Source organism: Mastacembelus armatus, chromosome 8 (assembly GCF_900324485.2).
Source record: "Mastacembelus armatus chromosome 8, fMasArm1.2, whole genome shotgun sequence".
NCBI lineage: Eukaryota > Metazoa > Chordata > Actinopteri > Synbranchiformes > Mastacembelidae > Mastacembelus > Mastacembelus armatus.
The window spans coordinates 18,816,863-18,843,169 of NC_046640.1; the positions used below are offsets into that span (position 1 = coordinate 18,816,863).

At 39.0% G+C, this 26,307-nt stretch overlaps 2 protein-coding genes across 8 annotated transcripts; both read right to left on the reverse strand.

Annotated features, from left to right (window-relative positions):
* Positions 1–61: 61 nt before the first annotated feature.
* Positions 62–13,925, reverse strand: kcnj12b (potassium inwardly rectifying channel subfamily J member 12b). Of its 7 annotated transcripts, none has more exons than XR_003296679.1 (3): positions 9,015–9,581; positions 5,329–6,889; positions 62–1,489 (listed from the first exon to the last, which is right to left on the reverse strand). XR_003296679.1 is itself a non-coding variant. In XM_026324656.1 (3 exons), the coding sequence occupies exons 2-3, from the start codon at positions 6,774–6,776 to the stop codon at positions 1,485–1,487; spliced, it is 1,236 nt and encodes a 411-aa protein (XP_026180441.1). In that variant the 5' UTR covers positions 6,777–6,889; positions 9,015–9,581; the 3' UTR covers positions 62–1,484. The 7 variants fall into 7 exon arrangements, 5 of the variants coding, with proteins under 5 accessions (XP_026180441.1, XP_026180439.1, XP_026180440.1 ...); XR_003296678.1 differs by having other exon boundaries at positions 2,088–6,889; XM_026324656.1 differs by having other exon boundaries at positions 5,546–6,889.
* Positions 13,926–15,252: 1,327 nt separating this feature from the next.
* Positions 15,253–26,046, reverse strand: LOC113140642 (nuclear mitotic apparatus protein 1). The gene is made up of 17 exons (XM_026324530.1): positions 26,030–26,046; positions 25,397–25,457; positions 24,247–24,574; positions 23,908–24,004; positions 23,621–23,747; positions 22,879–22,988; positions 22,345–22,667; positions 22,023–22,258; positions 21,724–21,834; positions 18,643–21,558; positions 18,317–18,464; positions 17,823–17,928; positions 17,004–17,160; positions 16,634–16,720; positions 16,266–16,392; positions 15,762–15,850; positions 15,253–15,357 (listed from the first exon to the last, which is right to left on the reverse strand). The coding sequence occupies exons 1-17, from the start codon at positions 26,044–26,046 to the stop codon at positions 15,301–15,303; spliced, it is 5,097 nt and encodes a 1,698-aa protein (XP_026180315.1). The 3' UTR covers positions 15,253–15,300.
* Between the last annotated feature and the right edge of the window lie 261 nt (positions 26,047–26,307).

The following is a 26,307-nucleotide window of genomic DNA, read 5'->3' on the forward strand; positions in this document are numbered from 1 at the left end:
ATGTTTCTGTTGTACAACTGTATGTCTGCACATCTGTTGATGAAGGCAGCCATGAAAACTACATTACATGCTGCGTGTATGCCACATGAGGGCAGCAAAGAGGTTTTTTCACAGTAGTTATGTCAAAATGACTAATTTTTATTACTCTAGCTTTGTACCTGACTTGTTTTGCTTTTTAATCTAATGAAATAGGAGGTTCATTCTTTTTGTGTTTTACATTTACATTAAATTAATCATCATAAAAAACGTGTAAGTTTATGTGTTGCAATGTAGGTTATAATGTAGATAACAGTATCAGTCAGAGAAAATTAGTGATAATTTGACTGAAAGTAGATGTTTTTCAAGTCTTAATTGTGTTTGTATAGGCCAATATCACGAATTACAAATTTGTCTCAGTGAGCTTTACAGCAGCCACTTCTGTCCTCAGACCCTCTGACTGAAGTTTTGATAAATCTTCAGATAAGTGTTAACAGTTTTTCACTCTTCACTGTACTGGGTCATTTCAGTGTGTTAAGTCAGGCTGACCTGAACAGTTGATGTCCTCTGTGCTTGTCCATTCGAAGCAGGAAGTTCTCCAGTTGCCCCGTGTTTGCTGTAGGTATTTGAGTCAGTGCCTCCTGTAATCCAATCAGCCTGTTGCTGTAATCAAATACTGTATGTCTGCATGAGTAGAGGCTGCAGCAGTTAGTACCACTGAGTGATGTGCTCAGCTGGAGGATAAATGTCCAAGCAAAACAATTTAAAGAAACATGATCAGAAAATGAACAGCACTTTATTACATGTGACTCAAACCAGTGGCCACATGTTTGAACCTGTAAGTGATGTCTGAATCATGTCAAGAAAATCTGCTGCTTTTATGTCACTTTTCATCTGATTGCTCTGTTGACATGTTCATTTTGACAGCAACATCAGGGAGATACAATCCATGAAACGGTCTGCTTTTGACGCAACTAATTTGATTGCCAAGTCATAAAAGGAAATACAATACTTTTACTGCCTTCCATGTAGGTCATGAGCAATGTTTAAAAAAAACAGTAAATAGTTTAGAAGTAACTGAAATGTAGTTGTATGAAGATTCCCGACAATAAAGTCTCTATTAATACACTTGTAGCTGATCAAAGTGTATGATTATAATTACTTTATAGTAATCCAGTGGTTCCATACTTCAGGGACAGGGACAAGCATCCTCCAAAAGGTCACCAGATTACTCTGAGGGTTTGTGAGATGATTAAATCTGTATTCATGTTCTGAATACTTTGTCTACCACACAACTACTAACTGTGGTCAGCAGATTTCGATTATAGTCTAATCCACACTGATTTCTAAAACAAAATGCTTCGCTCAGTTTTTCCCAGTCAGGGTGTTGTTTTTTTTTTTTCTGACCAGTGATCTCCCATTCACAAGCTCATGTCTCTTACCTTACCTTACCTTACCTTTAAGCTGTCCACACCCCTCAAAAGAATAAACATGCCTTAGCCATCAGATTATGCTGCAAAAGGAAAGAGAAACCGGAATGTAATATTATGAAGATGTTACGGTTTGTTTAATTGATTTGTTGTGTCCCAGTTAAATGACATATCTCTGGCCAAGGACACCAAAATTTAAAAGTTATTTCCAGTCATTTTCAACACGGATGCTTAGTTCAGAGTATACACAATGACTGAATCTGACTCTTTACATCACTCTTATGGCTACATTCATCATTTGATAACTATACACATTTTTAGTATATAAAAAATGGATTAATGTATTAATATTAGGTTAATATACCTCAGCTGTTGCTCAATACAACCTGCATGAGCTGCAGTGGTTAATTGTTGCTGTGGATACCTAAAGCCAAACAACCGATTTGGTTATGGGTAAAACTGACAGCAAATAGAAAATGCAATGAGATTATGACCCAGCTCTAAAATGGAGTCATGGAGTTATGGCCTAAAGGAAGGACGTGCAGCTGTTGCATCATGTTACTTTTTTTTCTACCCTCCACCTCCTTTTGGCAGTCAAGGGAAACCAGCAAAGAATAGAACTGCTGCAATTAAGGCTGAATTTGCCTTTCAACAACCCACTGTACATGTTGGAAGACTGACCCTCCATGACTTCTCATCCTCCAACACGACTGAGTGGGAAGAACACATCCAAGTTTATTCTCACCACTCCTTTCGTCACATGGCACATCTCAGAGGATACAGCATTGTTAAAGTATTTGGTGTTAAGATGACTTCCTCAAAGTATAATGCACAAAAGAAGAAGACAGTTGTTTTTTTTAACTGTCTTACATGTTGTCGCCAAGGTAAAAGTTTAATATTTCACACACCCACTCTTTAGCTCTTTAGCTGACAAGTCAATTTAGACGAATTTTAACCATTAGTAGAAATCCTGATTTTTCTTTATAAGTGAGTGAAGAGACTTTTATTTAGCTAGAGATGATAGTAGAATAGTTATTCTGCTTAAATATTTCAGTGCAAAATATCAGCTCATATGGATTATATGTAGTACAATTTGATAATATTTACCTTAGCAAATCTAAGTTCTGTGTGGTGTCTTCCAGTGGTCAAGTTTGCAGGGCAGCAAATTAAGCAGGACCGCCAAGTCCAGTGTGTGCATACACAAAGACATGTCTGATTGGTTGCATAAGAGTGAAACATACACCTCTGACCCCAACCAGACACCATCCCACCACATCACAGCCATAGATTACAATCCATTGCTCTTTATCAGCTCACTCCCACTTTCTATCCACTCTTATTTGTTGCAACCCTACAACAAATGCAAAATACAAAAACACAAATTATTCCTGTACCTGTACCTGTACCTGATGAGTGAGGGGGAAAAATACTGTTGGATTTCTGAGGTGCATTTTATTGTGGAAATCAACAGATGATTGTTTTATGTGTCTGTTAAATTATAAATCGTTTTCTCACACAACAAACTCTGCAAAATGAAAAAGTGCAACTTAGAGTAAAGATTGCTTCAAATGAGTTTAGTGGAAGACAGCGAGAAAAAGTTGAGGTCCTTTCGTTTCAGTAGACATCATTCCGGTCCATCAAGCAAAGAGTTTTTCCAGTTTCCTCCTTTGCTCCAGAAACATATAATATTAACACACATTTATTGTACTTAAGTGTCTTTGCAGTTAAGAACCTCATAAAACTATTTACAATAATGGACTGACAAATGTACAAATGAGCTTCTTTACATGCAGGATGCCCTTGGCTTTGCTCTTGGTGCAAATGGGCATAAAACTCTCATTTGTTTCCTGGAACAAGCCAATAGTGATATTTTCAGGGCAAGTCAGCAAGATATAAATACAAATGTGCTGAAATGGCATTCAGGTGTACAAGTTAACCCACATGGTGAAATGTGTAGGGAAAATTAATTCATCTTACCTGGGATGACCTAATATCATTATTACTTATTATTACATTATTAAAGAAGAAAGAAGAACAGAAAAAATGAAAGAAAAACAACGGATTGCCATAAACATAAATCAGGAGCAGGGCAGAGTGAAACCAGGACATTCACAGTCTCACAGAGAATATTATTCTGTTAATATACTTAAAGTTTTTCTCAATGTATTGTGTGATTGCTGCAAACTTATTTTAGATTTGAAATTGTGAATAAATGAATTATTTCATATATATATATATATACTATGACAAAGCAGGATGTGGCATCTAAATTTGAGTTAGAGCGTGTTCAATCTTTCAATCACAAAAATATCTATTTCGTACAAGTGGTAACAGACCTTATAAATATACAAAACATGAACATCTAAAACATTCAGGAGTCATAAATTTGTTGGCGTCATACAAGTCTCCAGCACTTTTGAAGGGACACTATCTTCATTCCCATGTTTAGTGTTGTGTGTCATGGCTTCCTTTGGTCAGTACTTCTTTTTCACAGATATGATGAAGTTTTACTCAACTCTCTCCTGCAGGTCATGGATGCATGCGTTTCTTTTCAGGTTACTTTACTTACATTCCTCTGTTACCCATGGGAGTCCTCCAAAATTATGTGTCAGTTCTTTTATTAATAATATGTAAGAAGTTACAGTAAGACTGACCTGTGCTTGATGTGTTTATGTTACAGAAATGGCTAAACTTTAAGGTGTATGTTATTTGTCTTTGGTTATTTCTAATTTTGGAATTGTTAGATTCACACAGGTCATGATGATTGCTATTTGACCAGTAAAGACAAAATGTCTCACATGTAAAACAAGGAGTTAGGTACAGTTGTGGTTTTCTGTTAGAATATATGTTGCATCTGAAAAGAACTGACAAAGTAATTTCATTAGATCATTTGCTAATTCTCATGACCAATTGTGCAATCACAACTTAGCAAATAGTAGAAGACCAGTCAAACTTTGACTTCCTCAGAATGTTACTATGTTTTGATACCCTCTCCAAAACCAAAAATTCAACATAAAGTTTGTAAGGAATGGATGCATGTTTATCTGCTTTGAAATAAGCTGCAAACATTAGCACATCAAGCATTTCTAGTTTTACCTACAACAACCAAGGCCAGCAGATTTGCAAAACACATTATTTTGTGTGGTTACATAAAAAGTAGGCCCGATCACAACTAGCACCTCCACTGTGTGGTACTTCCTCACTGTGTGGAATCCAGTCCTGGATGCTACTATATCAGTTTCTAATATTAGCACCTGCCGCTTATTTGATTTGGGTTAGTTTGCACTCCAGCAAGTACAGCCAACAATACCTGAGATAGCTTGGTTAGTCATGATCCTAAACGCCTTTGCTTTTGTAATGTTAAAAGTGGAAAACAGTACTGTTTGGAAATAACAAAAATAACACATAAATCCAGCATAAGTCCTGCCCATTAGCAAATCAAGCTAAATAATGTTAGAATATCATTGTGACCTTAATTATTCTCATGGTTATAGGACGAACGATCTCTACACTGCAAAATAAGAACAAAGCTGTTTCTTTATATCCAGGTCTTCTGCATGGATCATCAACTAATCAGGATTCTACCTTTTGCCTGGGACTTTTTAGCTCCAGCTGTTTTAACACAATATCATGTAGGGAGCCACAAGAGTATATTTAAGATGCTTTTTTGCCAAATGAGTCAAGAGAAATATTCCCAAAGTTTAGTTTTCAATCGACACTCAGTTGTAAACTGGATGTTTGAGGACTGTGAACAACACCTGATTCATGCCCACAGACAGTCCCTTCAAAAAAAAAACAATAAAACATTTACCAAAATATTCATACAAAACTATACTGTCGTCATGCACATTAGTACTAGAATCTGGAAACATGACAGTTTGCATGTGATAAAGCTCATTAACCATATCAGGAAAGCACAAACGTTTATCCAGTGAGAAATGTGGTGAGTTTCATCTTTGCTTGAGTGATGGAGATCAGTGCTGCTGGTCCTCCACCTGCAGTGGTGTCCTCATGTCAGAAGAATGACAGTCATTGGGCTCTTCACATGATGCCTGCATTGCTCTGCACCCAAAAACAAACACAGCAAGCAACAGCCAAAGGTTAAATCTCTGATTCTCTACGGGAGAACATTTCATCACCTCCAGAAGTAATCGGCTCATTCACCAGCTCTGATGAACACCTGTCTTCCTCTTCCTCCTCCTCATCCCTGCTGATGAAGGCCAGCTCATTCTCATAGCAGAAGGAATTGGCACCAGATGTTGGGAATTTTCTCTCCTCTATATCCTTGGCACTGCACCTTGGGGTGGATGGTACTTCAAATGTTTTGTGAAAGTAGGCATAATCTATCCTGTACTGGTTTTTCTCCTCAAAAATAACAGGCTCAAAGCGGTGACCCCACAGGATCTCAGAGGACAGGTAAGAGCTGCGTGCCTGTGTTGTCATGGCTGTGGCCTCCACCAGCCCTTCAAGTATAATCACTATCTCAAAGTCAGATGTTTCCAGGTCTTGTTTACTGATGCCAAAGAGAGGGCTTTCTTCATCAATCTCGTGTATGACAGTAAGGGGTGCGACCAGAAACAGACGGTCAGTGCCTTTGTCATAGCCCACATTCATGTCAATCTGATCCAGGGGGATGTACTCGCCTTCCTGTGTGTAGCGGGGCTTAACAATCTGGGCTCGAACATGAGCTTCCACTATGTGGCTCTTCCTTAGATTAGCAACCCTAAACATGAGGCATAGCTTCCCATCACGCATAGCGATGACTGCGTTGCGGCTGAATAATAGAGTCTCTGCACGCTTTTTAGGCCTTGCCATCTTGGCCATGATAGCACCAATCATGAAGGCATCAATGATACAGCCCATGATAGACTGAAACACCACCATGAAGACAGCAGTCGGGCATTCCTCTGTCACAAAACGAGCACCATATCCAATGGTTGTCTGTGTCTCAACAGAAAACAGGAAAGCTGCCACAAAGGTGTTGACCTTCATGACACAAGGAACATAAGTGTCATCCTCTCCAGGATGGTCCATGTCACCGTGTATGAGGCCAATGACCCAGAATGCCAAGCCAAACATTAGCCAGGACACCACAAATGCCAGGCTGAACAGCAGCAACATGTATCGCCAGCGGATGTCCACGCAAGTTGTGAACATGTCAGATATATACCGCTGTGACTTCTCATCCATATTTGAGAAATGGATGTTGCACTGGCCATTCTTGGTGACGAACCGCTTGTAGTATTTGCGTCTTGTGTGAATCTTGCCATTGCCGAAGCTGCCCACAGCAGGCATGGCGCTTAGTCTCAGGCCTTCTTTTTCTTCACAGGGCAGGAAGCTCTGGTGGTGGTGAGCCCTTGCCACACTCATGCCTCAGGGGGCACAGCCACAGGGCTTCAAGCTATCAACTGGATTCATATAAAACTGACCAGGCTCACAGGAAGTGCACAGCTCTGTCCAAAGGTTGACCCGGAGTTGAAAAACTGTTGTTTTTATGAAAGAAACAAAGAAAAGGAAAATATTAATGTAGAATATTGTCATTGTCTTTCTTCTCTGTAATCTTTGAAAACTACATGGATATACAAGAAAAATAAATGTAAGATAACCACATAGTAATTTATGTCCAGTTACCCATTTAATATGTTCAGCATAAGATCACATTTTTCATTAATAATTTCTTTTCCACTCTTTTCACTTCCAGTGAAGAAATGCAGATTCCTAATGTTCATGATGCACTTAAAACTTCTCTCTGGAGTCAAATCTAATTTAAGGACCTGGTTTATGTAAAAATTTGGTTTCATTACTAATATATTCTTTCATAGCATGTTTATGACTTTGCTATGTTACCTCACTTTATCTCATCTCATCAAATCTCCATCATTTCTTTCCTGCTTTATTGAACTACTCTGTTGTATACATGTTTCTCTAGTTAACAAGATACAGAAATAGCCAGCTAATTCAATGCCCTGCCATTTTATGTGATGTATCTTCTGTTTCCTCCAGCTGGTACAACTATTAGAGCCACTGGAGTGCTGTGATGAGGGTGTGTGAATCCCCTGTGAGGCTGAATTGGAGAATAATATCGGCTGAAAAATCTGGAGATGAAAACTAGATACATGTATCATGGAAGGGACAACCTCAGATAAAAAAATGTTCGGTGGTAGGAATCAATATGATCACTTAAAGCACATTAGTGTAAAAATATTTTTAAAATGGAGGAAACTTAATCCTGATTTGTCCCAAACAGTTTGTGCCTTGTTGGATTAAAAAAATTGTGGTAATGTCTTCAGTATGATTTTCAGGTAATGTTATGGCTGTCTCTTTGTTGATATAAACATTATTTAAAATTCCATTGAACCTATATTTCTAATTTTACATTTTGTCATTGTTAATTATATTTCAGCCTGTACTGACATCAATATTATGTCATGGACACATCATTCACAAATTATAGCCAGAAGAACTAGTAAACTCTGTGGAACGTGAATTTTAGAGATACATAAGGTGCCTTTTTTATCTTCATACCTTCTCTCATGGTGCATTGTAAATTGTAATCTTTACAAATGTAAAATAACAATATGTCCTACTCGCTTCTTTCCATTCGAAGTGATGCCAGGCCTCCTGCTTGAATATTTTGGAGTCAAACTGTCTCTTAACATCATAGTCTCTAATTCAACTTCATGATAAACATTGGTTGGAACAAACAGCCATGCTAGAGGTAAATATAATGTTTCTCAAGCTCCACATGTTGGCTTGTTTGGCATGTTAGCAAGCTAATATTTGCAAATAGAAATGTCAACTTCATGGCAAGGTTACAGGGAAGGTCAGGGGCCAAAGTCATTAGGATATGTTGTCTGGGGATCATGATCATGGTGGTGCAAACCTGAATGATTGTCCATTTTGCATTTGTTGAGATATTTGAATCTGGACTGTGGTGAAGTGTCATGCTGACATTGTCATTCCTCCAGTCAGGTCACTAACCTGGCTAAAAATCCAGAGTCGCATTGGACCAATTTTTAAAAAAAGGACATTAGAAGATGCTGCAGAAAACGTAGTTTGTGTTGTCTGCACTGTCGAGAGGTTGTTAACATGCCTTATATCATACCTTATAAGAGATCAGACTTAAGTTTAATCGTTCTTGTTCTTTATTTAAATTGTTATAGATTAAATATACTGGCTGCAGTTTTCTCTGATGGAACTTCACTCTCTTTTTCTACACCATCACACTGCAGACCTGAGTTCAGAGCACAGCCTCTAGGACGACAGTAATTGATAACAAAATCTTTTGAGATTTTCACCATTGATGAGCTCTTTGTGTATTGACATGTGCTTATGTGGTTTACATGCCACTTTCTCAGTGCTCTTGTTGCTAGGAAGCGGTATGTTGAGTGTCGAGGATATTAATATCTAAAATTTGGTGTGACTGCTCCTCGGCTTTCTCCAGAGCCATACTCTGCCTGCTGTGATCTCGAAGCTGTAGCAGAGATGAGCCTATTTATCAGCTGACATTTATCACTGTTACCTACGAAAATATATGTAATTCAAACAACGAGACTCAGCCCACAAGTCTGTGAATTCATGGAAATATATTTATGACAAGCAACTTACCGTGTATCCAGGCTTTTCTGATAAATGGTGATTTCCAACTTTCCTTTTCTTGCCAGATCTTGCTTTCTTCTAACCAAACTGCTGCATGTTTCTCCTCAGGCTTCCTTCAACTCGACTCTTCTGTTATGGGTAGAACCACTCTACCCTCCTGAGGCAGAAAAGTAAATGGCCACAGAGAACCTTCATATCTCTCGCGTTTCTTTGTCCTCTCAGTGAGGAGAGCATCACAATCACTCCTATCATCAAGTCATCCAAAGTGACTGCTGAAATCCAATTGGTCAGAAACAGACCAGAATTTAGAAAATGACTTTAATGAAGCACTGAAGTCATAATTCTGACCCTCCAAATAGCACAAAGACCTGATCACAGCTATCTCAAATTCAATGTATATAGAGCTCACATGGCCTGTAGGGTCCAGTCCAATCAAAACGTCACACAGCTCTCACAGCTTATTTTAGAGTCATGGTCAGTCGACAGTCTTTCTTCTTCCACATATCTCACACTTTCTCTGTATATCTGCTATCTGATCTTGTTCTTCTGCAGATCCCACTATGTATCCCACATCAAGTGAACTATTGCACACAGCTCAGCTCTCGTCCTCCCCCTCCCTTTCACAGTGTCACTGTAGATACTTGGCATTTGGAGGCTCTTCCCTTACCAAGTGTACCAGCACTGGTCAGCAATGTTAAGAGTCAAAAGAACCAGCTGGTTTATTTAGGACTGATGTGTGTGAGAGGGATCAGAAAACATTACTTTGCTTCAGATGAACCAAAATAGATACATTGGTGCCACATTAGGTTTATTATTGGTCCAGATTTATAATGCCCATTACGTAGGTGTCTATGGAAATAAAGTAATTCACTCTTCTAATTCACTACCCTTATCTGTAATTTTGTCTTTATTTTCTAACTAAAACCAACAGAGTGGGTGGTGTGGTCTCCATTTTGACTCATTCAGAAAGCAAACCACCCCCTTTTGAGCATGCTGGACTTTGAAAAGCCGATGTAGGCAGTTTCTCGCTAAACACTGTGTGTGCATGCTTGTTTGGAGGAGGAAATGGGTGAATTTATTGTGCATCACAGGACAAATGAGCCATTGTGCCCTTGATTAGTTGCAAAAACAAGATTAAGCATCTATAGCTATGCTTGTGAAACTATATTTAGGCACAGCACAGCTTTGACAAAAGTGATAATGGAAACATGATAAAAGGTTCAAAATTACACGGGTAACATGCTGGTGTTAAGCAGGTGCAATGTAAACCAAGCCCACTTTATTAGTTCAGCATGCTATCACTTACCACTTAGCATTGACCTCACCACAGCTGAGGCTATTAGGAAAGCAATTAGCTTTGCAGGTATTTGCCCATAAACCAAAATTTTGAACAATTGCACATGATGACAGGATTTGACAGCTGTTACAATACAGCATATTGTCTGGAAACTGAATGTTTATAAAATATTTTGTAATAAACCCTCTGGTAGAAGTTGAGGTATTTAAAGGAATGAACATATAGACTGCTAAGGTCAGGGGCTCACCAAAGGCCTTAGGAATAATCCTCTGAAGACTGTGAATGTCATTAATATCTTTTTTTTTTTTTTGGACGTTTCACACAGGATCAAAGTGAATGATCAACCAACAGAGACATTGCAATCTATTTAACCATATCCTCAGCACAGTTTAAAATGTATAAAGACTAAATATTTAACAGCAGACTAAAGAACAGAACAAACTGTTTCTATTCCCTAACACCCCTGTAGTGTGTGCACAAAAACACACCTTGTTCTAGTTTTTAAGAAGCTACCATCCAGACTGCTCTGCCCAGCAGTTTGTAATTACTTCAGGACTTTCACAAGACAGAAACAGGATCAGTATTTCCAATACTGTCCTGACCCAGATTCACCGAAAGTGTCACAGAGCAGAGCGATGGGTGGAAAGCGTGCGTGACACTGCAGTGTGACGGCCGCCAAGGAAGCCATGGTAGTCTGAGTATCAGTTTTCTCATAATAATAGGATTATTTGACCTTTGTAAGTGCTGCTGTTAGATCTGTTTTCACTAATGCCGTGTGACCACTGCAGCTTTTCAGAGGACAAGGATATATACTGTACATTTAGTTAGTGTGCATGATAAGATAACGCATGTAAGATATAACAAGCCATTTTGTTGTGTGTGAACATTTGTGGTGAAGTGACAAGAGTCCAGACATCACACTTCAGATTTTTCACACTTTCTTTATCAGAATGGTCATATTTACTGGGAATGACTTTTTCAGTGTTATGTTTTCTTAACAGGACTTACTCGGGCTGTTTAGACAGCAGTGGAAACATGCATTGAGGAAAACATTCAGCTGAAATATATTGAATGTAAAATTTCATTGGCTATGATTATCATTAAATGTTGGGTGGTGAATTTGTGTGTGCTGTGTATCTTTACATCACCAACATGACTGCTGCAGTACAGTTACTATGTTGTCAGGCTGGTAAATGGGTTAAGATAGGAGATGCCAGAGCAGATGTGGATGTGAAGTGTACTATGGGGACAGAGACCAAAGCCCAGCTAATACTTCATACCCAGTGAGTTATTTAAAGGCCGCCTGACTGCAGCAGGACAAAGTGGGCCAGGCTCAACCACACTCAGGACTTCAGCTGCAGCAATCACCTTTTAAATGATCAGTGCACAATCTTCTGATTCATTTAAAGTGTTAAATCCTGTGCGGGATATAACACATCCCTCAGAGCACAAGGTGCTCAAAGATCAGTCAGACAGGAGCATAGCTGGTTCTGACAGGACACTCAGGATCAGGAGCATGGCAAGTACTCAATTTATACAACTGCTAATTCATTCTCACCAGCACTTTGGTGTTCATGCTCACTTTCTCTGCTTTTCTGGAGTTTTGGTTCATTATTCTATTATCTAAACATATCCCTATAGACTCTCATTTATATACAATACTTGTTGTGGTACTGGTTTCAATTGGGTAGTGCCATGGACCGGATTCTTATTTAATGCCCACATCTTTTACTGGTGCAGCAGAGGTATCATAAGGTACCTGTGCAGTTCAGCTTTAACAGCTTCAACCATTTCATGAATGACAAAAAAAACATATAACAATAAAGTCAGCTTTACAAACATTAAGGATTTATACTCAACGTGCACAACAATCTGAGCAAAGTAGTCTGTGCCAACTCAAATGTCTGAAATATTAGAGAAAGCATTTTATTGTTCCACTGACACTCACTGAAATCTTGACATTCAGTTACTTCATAGTTATTATATCGAAACTGCTATGTTTCCAAGAAAGAAATCTTAGCTGCACATACACAAGATATAGGACGGTGTTAGGGAGCTGTTCACCTGCCACCCTGCTCCAGTTAGGGAATAAGGTCCAGAGCAACCTAATCAACTTCCTGCCTCATAATAATAAAGTACTCCCACCTGGTGAAATAACACAGGGAGACCATATTAGTGCCACACGAAAAAGGACCGGAGGTTGAATCCAGATCCCTCGTGCTGTGAGGCGACATCTGCACTTCATCAATAACATTAATTAAACTTTTCATATACAGTATACTGCCTCATACAGGCAGATGGCAGCTTTGTTTCTTGTGTAACATAAAGGCAACTTTGCAAGAAATGGCAGTGCACTAATGTAAATATCTGCTTCTCACTTACTGCTGAAAAAATAAATATATTTTATATTATATACTATATTGTACATAGTGTGAATATACTATATTGTACATAGTGTGAATATACTATATTGTACATAGTGTGTATATACTATATTGTACACAGTGTGTATATACTATATTGTACACAGTGTGTTTAAAGTTTGTTGTTGCTGTTTTTATTAAGTGATTAATACAGATCATGTTTTTTTCAAACATGACAATATCTAATAGAAATTCGCTTCACTTCTGCATTTGCACCCACCATGCTGTCCATGAGGCTGGTGTTTCCAACCTGATGCTGATGCCAAATTTATATTTGTCTCAGATGAACAACATACATTTATCCATTGTCATGGAAACACTGACAAGTTTGAGTTTGAGCAAACAAGTTGCATGTAGGCCATGTGCCTCTGGACCTGACTCTGTTCCACTGTGATCCAAATCATTCATCCATTTTCTTTATCATTTAGTCCAGTTCAGGGCCATGGACACAGCTGGAGCCAATCACAGCTGACACTGGGTGAGAGGCGGGGTTCACCCTGGACTAATCACCTGTCTGTCACAGGGCTGTGATCTAAATCACACTAAGAAAAACAGTTTGCACAGATACAAACACAGACCTGTGTCACATGTGAGAGGAAAACAGTCCTCTCAGATGCAGTGTAAACACAGCTGAGGTGGGGAAGTTGGCTGCACTCGCTGATCAGAGCAGCTCTGGTGCTGGTTGCAGTAATTGATCTTTGCATGACTAAATGGGCCACTTATTTTTACAGCCTGAGCAGGTGCATCTGGGTGCTGGTGTTTCTACATCAGCCGCTGATCAGTCATGAGGACCAGGAGCATTTGTGGGGCAGTTCAACTTTGAACAAGCCCTGCAGGTGCACATACACACAGCACAACAAACACAAACACTACTTTATACAGAAACAAACTGAAGCAAGGTTGTATTCTCCAAAAAGAATCATTTTCTGTGTTCTAACATTTACAAAACAATTTAAATGTAATATTTCACTGAAGTCTTTGGATAATAAAGTATCAAGATCATTTCCCCTTATGTCCTTTTTGTGCTTGAGAATGAAAAATCCTACCTGTTTGGTTTTTCAGAGAACAAATCCCAAACTGATAATTGTGTTGTTTAAATTGTCACAGCAAACCAGAAAACCTCACAGGTGTAGAATTACCCACCATGGACCATGAACATTAAAGAATCAGCTTTGAACTTTCCAAGTATCAGCTCAGATTCGTGTAGTTTCACATGCAGGAGTCACAGTGAAGAAAAGATAAGTGCTGTGCTTAATGAGGTGCGATGTTCCTCTTTAGGAATATGACTCCAGGGAACAGAGTAACATTGAGATTAGGGGTGCAAGGAAACTGAGAGCTATGATTTAGAATTTACACAGAATTCAGATGTGGTGATTTACTGTAATGGATCAATATTTCTATAGAATAAAGCTAAAAAGACTAAAGGAAGAAAAACATAAAATAAACATTTTGCCTCAATCAAGTGAAACAAGTTGTAAGTTAGTTGTATCTCTCAACAATGTCAGACATGTTGATTAAATGTCAGCAAGATGTTCATAAAAGGCAGTTTGAAGCAATGATAGTCAAAAGGATGTTTTAATATAGGAGGAGCAATAATAAAGGATCACTGAAAACAAATACCTCCCTGACTCTTCTCCCTCTGTGTGACAGGTGGTACGATGTCGGAGGACGTGCTGATTCTGTGCAGACGTGATGCTCCACTAATAAGGAACACTATGTGTGTCCCATGTGATTGTTGAGCAGACATTAGTGGCTCTTGGAAGTTTTTTTAAGCTGACTTTAAGTCCTATTATGTTCCAACCCACACGCACTATTTACACCAGCTCCTTGTCTGACTTTATTTTAGAGTGTGAGAAGATGAAGTGAGAGGATGTCAGATTTGCATTCAGAGCTTGTTGTCTTTGGTTACCAGGCAAATAAGATACAAATGCACTGTACATGTACTTGTATTATTTTAATCTCTGTGTTTATATAACTGAATACATTCTAGTACAGCAGCTTTATACATTTTGACCTCCCTAAAATTCTTCATTTTATTTTGCAGCTTTGATATTTTTGGTCATAAAACGGCTCAATGTCTGCAGCAACAGATTCTAAGATTTAACAACAACAGATAGACAGGAACAGACACCTCATCTGTTTCCAAAGTCTCTGTTGCCTCTACTGGGGCAATAAATATTTTATTTCACTACATCTAGTGGTCCAACATGTTAACAATAATTATATAACTGATGCAACACATTGTGCAATTTTTAAATGAAAAAGGAAAGGTGTGTGTGTTTGCAGTATACTAAGATGTACACCAACACATAAATATTGCCTGTCTGTGACTGCTCTGTTATATTTTAAATCTTTAGAAATATGTATCTAGAAAAGCCAATGTTTGGTGCTCCCTCTAGTGGTACTCCTCTTACGCACACACACAAACACACAAAATTAAATAGAGCTTTTCCAAAGGACATAGCACATCAGCAACAAGCCAACGTATAAAAATGTACTGTAACAACAAATGTTATACATAATGCACAGAAATACATAACCTGGCTTTAAACTGCACCTTCTTATCGTCTTTGGATCAGAATGAGTCAAACAGCTTCATTCTTTCTTGAACAGAAAGGCCCTCTTTTAAACTCTGCAGCCGAACACACATAAACATGAAAAACAAGAGATAAAAAAGAATAAAGGTTCTTAGTTAGTATGACTACAAACACTACTGCAAAATAAAGGCATTCTGCACTAAACAGTAGATAAGACTGAAGCCTTTAAAACACAAAAGCTTAACCACAAGTGAAGCTACAGCTCTGTCTTATAAAGATATTGCCACTTGTTTATTGGAAGCATGTGTTTTTTACACCCTGCAGTGCTTGTGTGTTTGACAAGAGTTACTCTCAGGTGTGTTTACATTTTTTTGTGCTACATAGCTTGACATTTTGATAAAACCCTAACGCTAACATGTCTGTTGAAACTGTGCATGTTTTTGATTTAGATGTACAGATATGGATGCACTTCTGTATTTACCAGGTCTGTGAATTTTACCTTTGATCTCACTCCTCTGATCTGACGTGTGAGGGCTGATTTCTCAGTTTTCTTCAGAAAAGCAGCATCACTTGTGTTTGTCAAGTCCTCTGAGAAAACGAAGAGAGAAAAGACACAGAGGGAATTGAAGGAACACATTGACATTCTTAGAAATACACTTCTTGAGAAGAATTGGATGAGGAGACTGATATGAGACCTATGCTAAGCTAAATTAACTGACTGTTCACTATAGCTTTATACAGGTGAAACAATTCTTCTCATCGTACACAGCAAGAATGAGTCCATTTCTCAAAATGATCAAACTATGCCTTTAAGTTGCGTTTAAACATGAATTTATGTATATGTTTAAGAATAACATCAGTCTTTACATCAAAATAGGAAGAAGTATTAACCAGCCAATGAGAGAAATGTTAATTGTATGTGTGAGAAGAAATCTTCTTTAGCTACTGTTAAATTTATAGTGTAGACAAAGCAAAAAGTTTCTCGCTGAGGTGCAGCTCTGACCTGCAGCTCTGCTTGGAGACCAAGTAGCGAACTTAAAATCTTCGCTGAGTTTGTTGACATCCTGATGCGGTTTACCCTGGCTGTCCATATATAGAGCCTTCAGCTTGTTCTGAGCGTATATTTTGTCCTGTTACACACACACACACACACACGTCAGTCTAAAAATGAGATTTTCACTTAGAAGTCATTATGTGATACATTATATTAAATTGGACAATGTTCCTAATGACAAACATCTTCTTGCTTTTTTAATTTATCTTCAATTTCTGTAAATACAAATAAAGTTTTATAATGTTTTGCCTATGAAGAGTCTTGACAATATGTAACGTCTTCAGGGATCTCCCCAGAGGTTTAGACAGATTTAATACCATGCGAGCAATCTTCAGCTCTTCCCTCAGAGAACGAGCTTCCTGCCTGAGAAACTGCATTTCTGCCTCCCTCGCCCGCAGAATCACCTGAAAGTACAGGAAGTTAAATAATAATTTCTCTCAGAGAGAAACTTTTAAGTGGCATGTACCAAACATAACATCTCAACTCTGTTTTCCAGGCACTAACCTCCATTTCATAGAAGTCATTTAGTTGTGGGGTCACATGTGATGGTTCCCCATTAAATGAGCAATGATGGTGAGACATTTCATCTGTCTGTCTCTTAAAGGATGACAGGAAAATGTTATGAATGGCTTTAGAAGAACAGACACACTGTCCAAAAAAACCTTTGTGAGGAGAAAATGTTTATACCTGCTTCTTTTTGAGCTCCTGATTTTCTTTTTGGTACTGCATCGAGGACTTTCGCTCATCCTGCAGCTCTTGACTCAGCTTAGAGTGTTCCAGGCATTTCTGAGTGTGCTGAACCGACAACACCTCCAGCTCCTTGTGCAATAACTGGATCTCCTTCCTGCAATGGTAAAGCAGAGGCGGAGATTATACACACTTAAGTGAGCAGAGTTTTTTGAGGGAGAAGTGATGCTATAAAAATCTGGTATGATGGACTGAGGAAACACAACTAGCACAGGCTTAGCGGCTCACTCTTCCTTGGAAAAACTGACCATTTTGAGATTAAATTAAACTGGAGATTTCCTTGTAAATATAGATTTGATTGAAAACAGTGACCAGGCGTCATTTTAGAACAGGTAAATATTATAAATTGTACATGACATTATTATCTTTGCAACCAGTCTGTGTAAAAAAAAAAAAAAAAAATTACTCTAATTCAGAATACATCATTTTACTTTAATGCACAACTATGTCCATGTCACTGTCTGAGCTGACGCACCTGCAGCCAATCTATGGTGTTATAGTGACACAAAACTGTCTGATGCCTATATTCATGGGGAATTTCACCTGGGCAAAAGACATTTGATCTGTAGCTATTCTTATGATTTGTATCCTATTATGGCAAATATGCACCTGCCGCATATGATCTACACTTTAAGTTTATTATACAGCCAATAACACAGACCTGTGGTAAATATTGCTGTAAAGAAGTAAGACATATTTAACTTTTCATCCGTAGTTTCAGCGCAGAAGAAAAAACAAAGAGTGAAAGCAGAAACTCACTCATATTCAATGTGCAGCTGCATGATGTCAGCACTCTCCCTGGTGTGCTGTGTCTCTCTGCATTTCTCCAGCTCCTTCTTATGTGCTCTCCTCATTGCTACAATGGCTGTAAAAAGATATGAGATATGACAAATCCAAAATACATTATTATTTACCACTGTTAACATGATTTCTGTTAAACTTCATGGTGAACAATGTTTCTGGTTCACTAAATTCTCTTGTTTTCCCTTTGACTACCTGATTATTAAATAAAAATAAATAATAATAATAAATAAATATTTGTCACATTCATTAAACTAAGACAATTAAATTAATGTTTCTGAACAGATGTCCTTTGCTTGCTAATGTAAACTAAACACTGTTGAGTGTCAGTGAATTTAAATAGTGTAAAAACCAAACAATGAAAAAAGCTAATTATAGTGAAACTATTTTTTGGACTTAATGTGTCTGTAGTACTTTTATTTCTCTATAGTTCATTGCAGAAAAACCTCTACCTGCCATCGTGGCAGCTGTCTCCTCCTGCAGCACTTGGTCTTTCTCTTTCAGAAGAGCAGCCACCTCCATCTGATGCTGCTGCTGGAGATCACTTATCAGCTTCCTGTGCATTTCCTCCATAGCAGTGAAACCCTGGTCACAGGAAGCCTATATTCAAATTTAGAATAAAGTTCTTTAGTGATTCATGCATTAACAGAAATGGAGAATATATCTAGTGGATGTGTGTTGGAGGTTTTGCTTTTTGATGTCACACTCCAACAAAAAACAAAAAGTATGTTATAATCATTTAAGTTCATGCTAAAGAAAGATATAAGGTCTTTCCTACCTGAAGGTTTTCAAGCTCTTTCTGGTAAGACTCTCTCACTGCCATTGCATTGCCGTTTATTGTTTGATTTCCAAGCCGTTTTTTTGTTTTTCTCTCTTCTGATGTGGAGGGGTTACTTTCAATGAAAGAAGACTTTGTATAGTAACTGAGCAGGTGTTTCATCTCTTCTTCATGGATCTGTTGCAACTCCCTAATCTTCTCTTGATACTCTGTTTCCAGTTTTTTCATACGTTCCTCATGATAGTCCTCAATCCTCTGAATGTCCTCTAGGAGGTTCTGGTTCCCATTCTCTACAGATATTATCCTTTGCTCTGCTCGCTCTAGTTCTTCTCTTAACACGCTGTTGTTCTCTTGAAGCTGACATAAGGTGTGATTTAAGGCCTCTTGCTCATCAATTAGTGTGACTTCTCGCTCTTTGCACGAGGCCTGTAGTTGCTTCTGCAACGTTTCACTTTGCTGAAATTGCTGCTCTAAATCCAAACACAGCCTGTCTGACAAATAAATTAACTTTGCATGCTCCTGCATCCAATTTAAGTCTACTGCAAAATCATTTTTCTCACCATAGTCCACACCACCCTCATCAGAGATTCCCTGGCAGAGTTGGCGTAAGAATTCAGCCCTTCTCTGCAGCCGGGATATAAGTCTCTCTAACCAGTCTGGCTGTTTCTTTGCCTCAACCTCATTGTCACCAGTTTGGTTCTTTTCAACTGGTTTTGCAGATTCTTCTAAACCCCTGCCCTCAAGCTGCACTTGCTCCTCATATGGGGCCAACTCTGGGGGACTGATATCTGCCAGATCCTTTCTTTCTTGATTATTGACTTGAGTGACACTTCCATACTGCTGCTGACATTTTATAGACACATAAATGAGCTCAGCGTCAGCACACACTCTACCTATGGCACTTTCTACAGATTCATCACTATCACATTCTTCCCTGCTAGTTCCATTTTCTGTTTTCAAGGCTATTCTTTGGGAGATTATGCTTTTGTAACGGTGGGCCATGTCCCCCTCATTATCTGGAGGGACTAAGTCTAGTTGTCTAACACTATGTTGACTCTGAAGAACAGAAACCATCTTTTCTACCACAAATAGTTCCATCATTAAACACCTTCCAACACTTTCCCTGTCATCCCCTGAGTATAACATATTATTGAATGTAGTTTTAGCTGCAGCTAATGACTCATCATTGAGGATTTTATTCACTCCTCTGCTGGCATTGTGTGATTCATGCTGTTGTTTCTCTGCCTCTTTCTCTCCCTGTTGAAGACAGGCAGCAACAGTGGCTAGTTGCTTCTCAAAGTCTGAAATATTAATCGGAGTGTTATGAAGCCTCTCTCTGCAGGCTTGGATGATGTTCAGAGCAACATGAAACCTTCCAACCAACATCCTGCAGCGGTTCTCTGTCTCCTGGGCGAAGCGTTGGCTCTGTTTGGCCTGACTGTGAAGCAGCAGACTGAGGTGCTGGGCGGTGGCTCTGCTCTGAGTGAGCTGGGAACAAAGGTGGGGGTCCTGGCAGCTGGTGTGACCTTGGTGTTCTTCCAATCTTTGGGTGATGTCTCTTAGTTTCTCCTCTGTCACATAAAGCTTAGATTCAAGTAACTGGATCACAGACATGAACCTTTCTGGGTCATCTCCTGCAGTGACAATGTACTGGTATGATGGGTCAACCGAACGAGACCGGGTTCTTGTATGTTCATGGGAATGGTTACCATTTATCTGAGCAACATCTGTTGTATTTGGACTGGTAAACACTTGGTCATTGTCTACTGCCTTTGGCCTATGGTCATTTATAGCAAGAGGGCCATCTGATTGGCATCGTCTCTCACTATGAGTGAGCTCTGATGACTTGTCCTTCAGTGGAGAAGAGACACAGGTGCTCACTTTCAGCACTTCATTCAGTTTCTGTTCTGTCTCCTCCAGGCTATTGCCCAAGACTTCCATCTTCAACAAAACTTCACTCAGCTCTTGCTCCTTCTGGTCAAGTAGCTTCTCATAGCCTTCTTGTATATCCTGTATTTCAGACTCCCTTTGCTGCACTTTCCCCAAAGCCACCTGCAGTTCCTCACACACTCTCTCATATGAGTGTTCAATATTGTAATATTGTGTCTCTTCTGTTTTCAAGCGGTTCTGCAGACGACCCACCTCAGCATCTGACTCAGATAACTGATTCTGCAGCTCTTGACGGTGACCGTCGAGCTGCTCCCTTTCCTCCTGAAGTTTCTGTACAGCAGATACTGTACGTGCCAGCTCCTCCTGAAGCTGATGTTGAGCCTCCTCAATGTCTCTGGTCCAGGTCTGATTCTTATTCAGGCTGTCCAATCGCTGCTCAGCCATGTCCAGTCTCTCCTGAAGGTCTTGTGAATGTTGCTCAGCCTGTGCCAGGTTTGCAGTCAAGCTCCTCCGTTCTCTGTCCTGACTTGCTTGAAGGAGCATTAGGTGCTTCTGCAGACGAGCCTCTTTTTGTGCCTGTGCTTCCTTGTTGGCATGAAGTTGAGTTTTCATTTCCTGAAGATGTTTCTGCAAGTTACTAGCCTCTTGCTGGAGATCATGGTAATTCTGTAACTCCTGTTGCTGCTGAGTCAAGCGCAGCTCAGCCTCCTTCCTCTGCTCCTCACTGATGCTAAGCTGAGACTTCAGCGAGGCCACACGATGGTCCCACTCCATCTGCTGCTCATGGAACCGATGGCGATCTTGTTCTAGATGAGTTTGTGCAAGTGCTGTGGCATCACCTGTGACCAGTAACTGTGCTTGTTGAGCTAAAAGATCTACTCTTCGCATGAGTTCAGCCTCTCTGGCTTCTTCTTCTCTCCTCCTGTGGGCCTCCAGCTCAGTGCGGAGGTCGTGGTTTATTTTCTGTAGTCTCTGTAAAGTCAGAGCCTGCTCTGAAGATGAGCTGGAGTTTGAAGGAAGCTCATTCTACAGGACAACAGTGAGAGTTCATTAGGACAAACTGCACAGTATAACAACAAATCATACTTTATTTTAAAATAGACTATAAACTTGACTTTTTATGTTTTACTAAATGAAAGTGGGTCTTTTCACACAATGGTACAGGTCAGGGGAGCATCTTCTGTGTTATACCTGTGGATGAATCTTGTCTCTTGAATGACCCTCTCTCTCTTGCTGTAGGTCATCCTGCAGATTCCTGTTTAACTGCTGCAGTCGAGACACTTCTTTTTGTATTTGTTCCAGCTGTGGAGAAACATTAACAAACTCTCACTTTAAATCTCACTTTGTGTTTTATGTGTTTATGTGAACAAACTTTGTGCCCCTGTAATTTTCAGTGTTTCTTTCAAGGTTGCATGGTTTGTTATTTGCCGCCTGTGACACTTTATTCATTTGGTTTGTTTTACTAAACACACACAAAAACATAATCTCACCTCTTTGACTAGTTGCCCAGTTTGTTGGTCATGTGGCAGTGTTTTCTTGACTGTTGTGCCCTCAGGGGTGGAGTTTATTGATACCTCACTTTGCTGTATATTTTCCTTTTGCCGCAAACTCAGCTCAGTTTCAGTCTGCATTTGTTCAGCAAAAGAATCATTATTTGACAGCAATGCTGTGGAGGTAGAGTTGTCGCTTAGTGCTCCTTCAACACACGGTGATGGATCTGTCACACCTGATACAGAAAGGCCTCACATTAAAACACTAATAGGCTGCATTTCTCCTCCTATCTTATTTTTCTCAGTTTTTTTAATAACTCACCAGTTTGTGTGGTTTCAATAAGAGGTGGACACTGATGACAGGACACAGCTTCACCCCCCTCCACCTGGACTGCAAGATTGATGGGAGATGGATCAGAGGAGCCAGGGAGAGAGACTGGGCGAAGAAATGATGCAGAGTTTTCGTCAGCAGATCTTTGCTCTCTTTCTGGCTGCGGTTTGTTATCCTGTTCCTGCTGTTGATGTGTATATTCTGTCCAGCTGCTGATTTTGTGCTCTTGTAAACAGCTGTTTAGATTTTCCACTTTCCACACAACCTCAGCTGAATCTGAATCTGGTTGCTGTGATTTCTGTTCTGAAAGGGGGCTGTGAAAAATACAAAAGGAACTTCTTTACACAAAGGCAGTAAGTTGGCTTTTTAAGAGGTAAGATAATGAGAAGCCTCAATAATTAAAAAAATAAAATTAGAATAATATTGGTTATCAATAATATAGTAGATACCATGAAATCTAGAACAGTGACACTAATTGTGCACCATTTTTGATAGTTACACCAGAAATTAAACAACTCTAGTTACCTGGTGACATCAGGTATAAGACCAGGCCTCACATTCATCAAAACTGCTTGGACCCAGTTGCGCCTCATCCCAGAGGTTGTTGCACAAAGTGTGTGCACACCATCTGTGGTCTGTGGAAACAGAAATATTAGTCATTATGATATTATATAATAAATACAAATACAAATACAAATACAATTGCTGTGAATTGAGTGACAAGACAAAGAATACTTGTACACAACTATTACACAAGAAAAGTAGGAAAACATTAACACTGAAGAAGCCTTTTTTTATTTATTACAAACACATTTCTAAAGAAAGTTTTTGTGTTTCAAAGGTTTGTTTTTTAAATGTTTGGACACTGTGACTGTCTTCAGATGCTTTGACGGTCAAGAATTTAAAATCTCTTCATCTCTCTGGTGCTTCATTTGAAATTGACTAGATAAGTATATGTTAAATTATCATCTTCATGCAATAATTAGAATAGTAAGAGTAATAATAATATGCTTGGGTCCTTTGATGCATTTCATTTCCCTCTAACAGGTCTCCCACCAGCCCCATGTCTATCAGATGACCACAAAGTCTATGGAAACATTCATCTACTATACAAAGTGTCTGGATCGTGAGAACAGTATTTATTGTGAAGTAGTCATATAATCAACAATACATAGTCACTACCTGATATCTCTGGCCTCAATTATAGCATCAGCAGGGAAAGGTCAAAAACTGTGGACCACTTACACATATAATCATAAAAAAGTACTTGTTTTTTTACTTTCTTGCAGTGATGATGACATCCTGTATTGGACACCAAAGAAGAGGAAAACTCAGAGAAGCTGCCTCGTTTCTTTTTCTTGGTATTATCACCATGACACTGGTCTTTGTTGTCTCTAAAATAAAAATAGAAGGGTCAAAACCTGCTATCAGTGATTGCAGATCACCACGACGTATTTGAAATATAGTACAATAACAGCATTTCAAAGAGAAGCCATTAAATGAAAAATCCAGGACTCTGAAATTCTCAAAAAAACCTTAAAAACGACAACAAACCTGATTTCTTCCTGAGAGCATGGCAGCTGGCCAGAATCCTGTACGTTCTTTTCTGTGGTTTGTCCTTTTTCTACTTGTAAATTTGGAACTGCACAGTCTGAATCCGTTTCAGAGACAAAGAAATAGCAGCCATATATGAAATAACTTGACAAGATTATTAGTGGTTATTATTTTCTTATGATATCCTCTTTTTTTATTTTACAACTTCTATGTTGTGGTGGACAATCAAAATGAATATTTAGCACAGTAAAAATAAACCAACACATTTTCATTAACAAACAGACCTATTGAATAAGAAATACTATTCAAAAATCATAAATAAAACATGAATAAGATTACCGTCTCCAGTGGCTCTTTGGTCGAGTCTGCTGAGAGAGCGGCTGCTTCTCATGAAAGGAGCAGCAGTGAGCGAGGAGGTGTGGAGGGATGAGAAGCTGCGGCTGCTGCAGAGGCGGTGGGCTGGTTTGGTTGGGCGAGATGCTGGTCTGATGCCCTGCTGAACAAGGCTGCCTCTTTTCAGACTGCCACCAACTTTGCTGCCACCAGAACTCAAGTCTCCACTTCTGCTGCTGAGGCTGCTGCTCCTTTTACTGCCAACACTGGGTTTAGACATAGCGCTGCCAGCCTGTTCTCCACCGGACACTGCCACTGTTAAAGCGGCTATGTCCTTTGGGAGAGAGAGAGAGTGATAGAAGAGGCCTAACAGTGATTGTCTAAGAAAATAAATCAAATAAAGACAGCAGAATGCTTTTTCAACCTCATTTTCGAGGTTGATAATATTTTAATCTCTCTCTTCTTTGAATCTTTGACACATACAATCCAAAGACCAATGGATGGATAGCACCTTCTAATCCTCACAAGAGCTCTTAATTTACTTAAGTACCTTCTGACCTACACTGTGATCATGGACACACACACACAAACACACACATTAAACTTAATCACACTTGAGTATTGGAGAACCATCAGATATACCAGTCTCTGTAGATGCAACTGCACAAACTGCAGAGGCAGTCAATCTGTGGCTGGACTACATGACGGAGAAATCAATTAGAAGAGCTTTGAAGATCCCTGACTTGGCAACTAGTGCAGGTTTTACTGCACTGACTTGATTTTTAGCCATTAATGGCTGCACAAATCAAGCCAGAGGCATGCATGCCTAGTAAGAATACATATCCGCTTTGAGGAAAATTTGTTTCCAACACTATGTATTCTCAGTGTAGACCAGTAATATTATTTTCATATATGCAGATGTTGTTAGTTACTGCTGGAAGGAAGACATTGTTAAATCAATAATGCTGCAATGTTTCATACCTCATAAACCAGGTAAGCAAGGACATTTGCCAAAGAACTTCAAAATGAGTTAAAGAACATATCAATAAAATGTGTTTAATATCTACAACATTTTCAACACAGCTGAGCAACAATTCTGGTATATAGGGAATTGCTTTTTTCTAAAAATAAATAACTAAATGAACTTGGTCCTTACCTTTCCTGCTTTCTTCTGTGTGGGTGTTTTGGTTTTACAGTTTACTAGGGTCTTATGCCACCTGCTGCAGATAAGATTAGACACTTCAACATAAATCAGCCTACTGTCCTGCACTGTATACTCATCCTTCAGTTAATACTTATGATTTAGCCTAATTCAGTGTTATATTTATTCATATATCCATTATCTATACAGTTTATCCTTTAGTTCTAAATTCAAATTATTAGTCATTTCTGTGTTCCTTGTGTCCACCAGACCATGCAACAAACGGTCTTTTTTTATCTTATTTAGCTGATTAAGGCACTGGGTAAGTTTTGTTTGTTCGCAATAGATTGTGGAGCATTGTACATACAGTGAAGTAGTGCTCACAGTGACCAGTAAGAACATTTACCAGGTAAATAATATACAAACAAACATCAAACTAGCTTTTGTCCTTAAAGAAAACAGCATATCATATGATGTTCATGTACACAGTATGTTAATTGTCATCTGAGGGTGCTGCTTGTATATTTTTTAATATTATCCTAGCAACAGAATCGTTGTCCTATACTCTATTTACACTTGTGTAATTTTCCCTTATATCGGTCTGTACATTAACTAAAATAAGTTAATTTCCTCTGACTGCTGACTCACCTTTGGTTCTTCGACATCTTTCCCAGCAATATAATCAAAACACACTGAATGAGTCTAAAAAGATACAAGTAGTAACTTATGGCTGCACAAACTCCTTCTCAGTCTAGCAAAAAATCACAGGTCGATACAACGGTGTCACAAAGAAACACACCAGCACACAGGCACATTTAATCCCATAACAAGTTGACAAACTCCATTAGAGTTTGTAGGATTAAGCAAACCGCTTAACAGGATTACTACCCAGCACTTTTAGTGAATTTGACAAACCTGCCTGATAC